Below are 6,071 nucleotides of genomic sequence, written 5' to 3'. Positions count from 1 at the left end.
AGGAGTGTGGTTCTTGGAGGTGTGGTGGGCGTGTGAGGCTGCAAGGTTGACAATGCGGGGTCTTGGTAGTGTCAGTGCTTTCCCATGCACTTTCAAGGAGTGCTCTTTCAGCTGGCTGATTGTCATGGTGGAAAATGAGCAGGAGGAACATTTGTAGGCATGTTCACCTGGGTGAGCGAAATACAGGCAAGTCATCAGCTCACAAAAGAAACAAAATGGGGCCCCCATACTTCTCTTACTGAACTCGGCAGTAAAATTCCCATGGACTCTTCAGCGAAAGACTGATCCCAAAGAGAACAAGCTATGCGTGTCTCCTTGTTGGAGCAGTCTGGAGCCTGCGGGTACAGACACCTGCTTTGGACCAAAGTATTGCTTTCTGACAACTGCAGATCCTTGTAAAGTGACGGATGCCAAAAAATAAAGACCAGACTCTTAGCATGCCTGTGTTGCATGGTATGAGAAGAAAACAGACTCTGGGATGAAAATGGAGTCACTTAACTATAGCACTTCCAAATTTCTTTAGGAGCACAGCAACTAGAGAGGGTGAAGTCATCTGTTTCTGCATGCAGCACATCCAGCATCATTATTAATGAAGCAAGAACGACACTACAAAATGCTAACGAAGGTCCCTCAAAAAAAAAAAAAAAAACCCAAAAAAACCAAAACACAAAAAAGGGGGGGGAATTTACATTCGGGGAAGGTCGCATTTTCCTTATGAAAACCCTGCCATTAGGCAGGAGTAATCTTCATAGAACTGGTAACCAAGTCAAGATTGGTTTACTACAAGAAGTGAACATGGCAATACCAAGAACAGTGCATATCTGTAAGGCTATGTGAAAGTGTTATGAAAAAGCACTAAAAAGAAGTGAAAGAACAGAAGTAATGAACAGTAGTGAATTTAATTTGGAATACATTCCGAGCCATAGAGACAGCAAACAAGGGGAAACAAATCCTGAGACAAGATTTGTTTTGCATTAAGCATGGAGGCAATTGGAACACAAAGTGAAACTGTCCCAACACAAACAATGTGATATTATACAGGTGCCAAGTTATTGTTTTGGAAGTGCCACTTCCATGTACAAGAGTAACACTGGTCACATGAGTTGTACATAAAGTGCCAAAACTAATATAGAAGTGAAATATTCATGAATAGTAACAGAAGAACAAGAGTTTTGGTAATGAACGAAGCAGAACATGTTTTCCATCTCTCAACAAATTTAACGAATAAGGTTCTTAAACAGCATTGTTTCCAACACTGGAAATAAGTGAACCAAAAGAGAATGTGAAAACACACGTATTGCAGTAAGTCAAAGTAAGCACACATGAGAAGATTAGCAACCATCCTACATAAAAGTAACTCCCACCCCTCTCTTCCAGAAAACCTATGCTAATCATGGGGAAAAAATACAAACTCTTAAAAAAAGCATCTTTTGGTACATCTGAAAAAGAAAAGATCACTTGGAGTCTGAAATGGTGAAACATGAAATTGTCCCATGTTTTTTTTTCAAATGGCATTCCTCACCTGCATATTATATCAGTTATATATTACCCTTTTAAAAATAGAAAGAAAACATTTTTTGTATAGCACGTACAACAAGTTGCTGAATGGAACAGGATACTGTAAGGACAAAAGAAACTCTAAGGTGTAAGATACCAGTAAGACACAGATATAGACCTTCATGGTTGTCAGTATAAAAGATTTCTGGACGAAAGTAGGCATCAACTATTAATTCAAAAGTAAATTTAAACAAATGGAGGATGATTACATATTAAGCAGTCTAGACACAGCTAATAAATATACCCACTATTCAGCCCTAACAGTTCAGGTGGACATCAGCATGAAAGGATGTGTTTGATTGCAGAGGAAAGGCTACAGTTTGGCTTAACAGAAGCCTTCTGCACTTTTTTGACTGCTAGTTTTGCATTTCATAAAATGATTATATTAATACACATACAAATAAATAAATCTAAAAATTTATGTAGTGGGTCTCAACACCTGATATATACTCAGAGCATTATGTTCCAGATTACACAGAAACTGAGCAGGGGCAATACTCTGTCTTACAATCAACCATTTGTGCATGCAGCGCATCCGGTGTCATTACTAATGAAGCAAGGATACTAGAAAATGCTAACAAAAGGCCCCTCAAAAAATATAAGCAAAAAAAAAAAAGAGCAGGTGAAAAAGTTCAGATGAAAACAACAGACAGCCCATTTAGAGATACTGCAAACTGTTCTGCTCCATGCCAAAGGAGATGGCACATACTGGATGAAAAACAAATGCCAGAAACACTGACTGGTAGCAGCTGTTAGGCAAGAATGCATTTTATAGTCCACTGAATTTTGACCCATCCCCAGAAAATGAGGGAGAGAGGCAGACTCAGTAAAAGACTTCAGGATTCAGGATTTCACTGAATTTTAAAGATCTCCAGGAGACTTCAGGAAAATTCAGGAGGATTGAAGCTTCCACTTCTAAATAAACTGATAATGAGTTGATTGAGAAGAGGCAAAAAAATGGTAACAAAAGAGAGGTTCAGAGAACCACTGTGTTATTGAAAAACTGGGGAGTCTGAGGAAAAGTCTTCATAACATGTTTATTCAGTAGTATATATTTCTGAAGGATTGACTCAAAACACAACAAAGCAAAGCTCTGACTGAAAAACATACAAGCAATTTTTCTGTGATGTGAATATTCGTTCAGTAGAAATGGACTGAGGCAGAAACAGTTCATAAGCTTTTGGAAACCCTATTACACAAGTGATTGTGCAAGCACTATCTAGGCAACCATGAAATTGTGTTCTTGTACGATGCAAAACGTGGTCCTTCAAGGAGTGTCCACTAATCAAGTTCAAAAGCATGAGTTCGTAATAAATAAATCAATGACTTACATGAAGAGAAGTGTGAAGTAAATATTAGTTGCATGCTAACTTTGGCTCTAAAAATCTGGCAGATTCAAACACGGTAACACAAAGTAGCCCAACAATAGCATAAAGAAAACATTATTCTAGGGTTGGCGAAGATAAAGAACCATATCACCTCCTACAGGATGTGGGACTCTGTAAACTGGAACTGCTGCATACAGTTGGATTTCCTAGAAGGGATAGAATGCCATGGTCCCATACAACAAGAGGTTGGCAAAAGTTAAGCTAATCCACAATACCCATCCAGCTACAGAAAAGGGTCCTGGCACAAGCTCCTTGAAATCCCAAATCAATACAAGAAACGAAGTACAAGCAACCATCAATCCCTCCAACATTTCTGTAGACGAAAAGTGCCTTTGGATCAATGGTGACAATTACCTTTTTTTTTTTTTTTTTAAAAAATCAGCAGACAGCTATAAATTCCTCCTGCCTTTTCTCCCCATTTTCCCATCTGCCTCCTCCACCCCAACCTGAGAATATGACATAGTGTAAACAAATAATAAAGAAAGGAACATGCTTTTAGTCCTTTTGTCATCTGTTCCAAGAGTTTCTACTTGCAAGTTTTTAACACCTGGGCTAGTTTGCAGTTTTTTAGATTATCAATATTCTGTTATTTGCATCAGAGTGCATGTTTGGACTGTGGTTTGAGGGTTGATTTTTTGTCCTTTTAACCACAAAGATGCAACTGTAACCAATGGAGCCAACGACTTTTGACTCCAATCTTCTGATAACCTTTCAATGCATGATGCATGACGGTGCCAAGAGTCTAGGGCCAAGGAATAAAGATGAAGAAATTCTGAGTCTCGCACTTTTTAATAATCAAAGGTGCAACACTTTGAGGTGACCTATCCTGTATAACACATCACCTTCCCAATTCCTGTTCATCAGAAGCATGTCTGCTTGCTTGCTTGTATGGATTCCGTACTGCAATACAGAGATTTGCAAGACAAATTTCCACGTACGATAATGGAATCCTGCCATTCTCAGTCTGCTGCATACAGACCTGTCTCCCAAAGTTTGCAGTGTTTGGTTTTAACATGAAAGCCAGCGTAAGGCTCTACCAAAACCAAGGTGCAATCCACAGTCCTTTTCCCAGAGACACCTAAAGCACAAACAAATACAAACATAGCAGAGCAAAGCTCACTACCAATCCATTAAGACACAACGGTATAAGCGGACTGATTAAATTCTCTTGGAAACAAGCAGAAATAATAACAAAAAAAAAAATCATTCATATAAAAGAAAATAGAAGAAAAGGAAGAAGTTCTTGAAGTACTCATCACTGTTTTAAATTCTTGTCCTTCAAAAAACATTATCCAAACTCCCACTGACTCCAACAGGTGTGTCGGCTGGCCAATCCTGACTTGCCTTTGAAAATCTTACCCAAATTTGCTGACAAAAAACGTGGTTCAAACCAGCATCTCTGATCAGCAACAAGAATACACGGGCCATTCAGCTGCTGCACTGCAAAACTGAGAGAGAAAACTTACCAGCATGAGCCTTGAGTATATGGGTTTTCAGGCGGCTATTATAAGATGACTTGAATGGGCACAGTTTGCAACGGAACGGCTTATGGTGTCCATGATGGGTCTGCATATGACGATCCAGACTTGAAAACAGAAAGAAACAAGAGGGAAACACAAAAGAGTAAATCATTTCAATTATTCCTTCAGATGCAAAGCAAAACACTTAACAGCAATAATAAATCAAATAAGAGGCAGACCAGGCTCAACTATCCTTTCTCATACTCTCTCTTAAAATTCAATAGGACTGCTTATGGAATAAAGTAGAATCTAATCTGAGGAAAAGGAGCTGAGCTGACATCAATTCTGTTATGCAGAAAGCAAGCCACTTAAATAAACTTATAGGGCAAGATTAGTATAAATTAAATTATACCTGATCCAGACTTAAAGGACCAGCTGAAGAAACAAAAAATAGACAACAGTAAAATTATCATTACAGAATTTTTCTCCTGGCAAATATTTTTGTGAAATATGCCCCCTTTTGTCCTGTTGATGAAGGCGGGGCAGAAGTATTTTTGACCAGTTTTACTGAGGAAGCCTTCTTTTGGGTACAGCAGTAAAGGCAGATTAGAGATCCTGCTCTGGGGAGGGTGCCAGCAGGCCGGAGTTCATGAGTTCCAGGATTAAAAAGTAGCAGAGTTTCCAAAGTAACAGTGTGGGAGATTCTGCATGAAGCTCCAAAAGAGAAGAAGGGGTGGCAAAGACCAGCCTCTGCTTCCTTCAAGGAAACTGGAACCTACTGACAGCCTGAATTCTGGCAGGTGATCAGAACCTGCACTCTCTACACACTTTCTCATAACAGCTCAGTGAAGTTTGGAAGGAAAACAAGGATCTTTTCCACATTTTCTAACAGAAGATCAAATTCATTCTATCTGAGCGAGTCCTTTAGAGCTCTGCAGTTACTACACTGTGGCTGACAGCCATGAATTCACAGTTTCCCGGTGGCAGGCAGGTAGTTTCAGCTTGGGTTGTAAACATTTCCCATACAGCCTCTTCTCTCGACACATTCATGCTTTGTGATCTAGTCTTAGTTTGAGTCATCTTATGCATGGTGATGGAACAATAACAGAACAGATACAGCACACTGGAAGAGTGGCAATTTGCCAAAACTACCCCCCACCTGCCACCTTAATTCTAGATGTGTTTCAGCGTATTTCCTTTTATTTTTCCTGAATTGTCCTGTTCTTTTTTTACTGAGTATCAAACATAGATGAAGTGGCAGTTGTTCCAGCCCTCTCACACTACACAAGATTGTCACGGGATCTTTAGACCCACACTGACAAGAGCTTGAGCCAGAAAATCCCTGTTTATGAGAGCTAACACTGAAGTCTGTGTATTCAAAGATCTGATGACAGAAAAAAAAAAAAAAAAAGAACTTATGTCTCCTCTCAGGGCCACTTCATACAAATACAATTTAATAGAACATCCAGGATGGAGTTTATGGCAAGATAAAATGTACAGCTCTTCCAGAGAAATGGGGAAAAAGTCTCCTAAATGAGTAAGACATTGAACCCTTGCAGTGAATACTTCATAGAACAAAACTTGTTTTAAATAGCTGACAGGGAATGAGCTTACTTAACAATTAAAGCAGACTGCCAAAGACATATAGAATCATAGAATCATAGAA

The 6,071-nt window shown here is 39.1% G+C and overlaps 1 protein-coding gene across 1 annotated transcript in view; it reads right to left on the bottom strand.

Moving 5' to 3' along the window:
* LOC104084105 (zinc finger protein 462-like) overlaps positions 1–4,530 on the bottom strand; it is a gene marked incomplete at its 5' end in the record, with an annotated part of 36,817 nt that extends 32,287 nt beyond the window's left edge. The window contains 2 exons of the mRNA XM_009587830.1: positions 6–167; positions 4,412–4,530. Coding sequence (XP_009586125.1) covers positions 6–167; positions 4,412–4,530 — 281 coding nt within the window. The remainder of the gene's footprint in view (positions 1–5; positions 168–4,411) is intronic.
* Between the last annotated feature and the right edge of the window lie 1,541 nt (positions 4,531–6,071).

The sequence above is a fragment of the Fulmarus glacialis genome, unplaced genomic scaffold (genome assembly GCF_000690835.1).
Source record: "Fulmarus glacialis isolate BGI_N327 unplaced genomic scaffold, ASM69083v1 scaffold8581, whole genome shotgun sequence".
Classification (NCBI taxonomy): domain Eukaryota; kingdom Metazoa; phylum Chordata; class Aves; order Procellariiformes; family Procellariidae; genus Fulmarus; species Fulmarus glacialis.
This window is presented reverse-complemented; position numbering and strand designations above follow the sequence as displayed.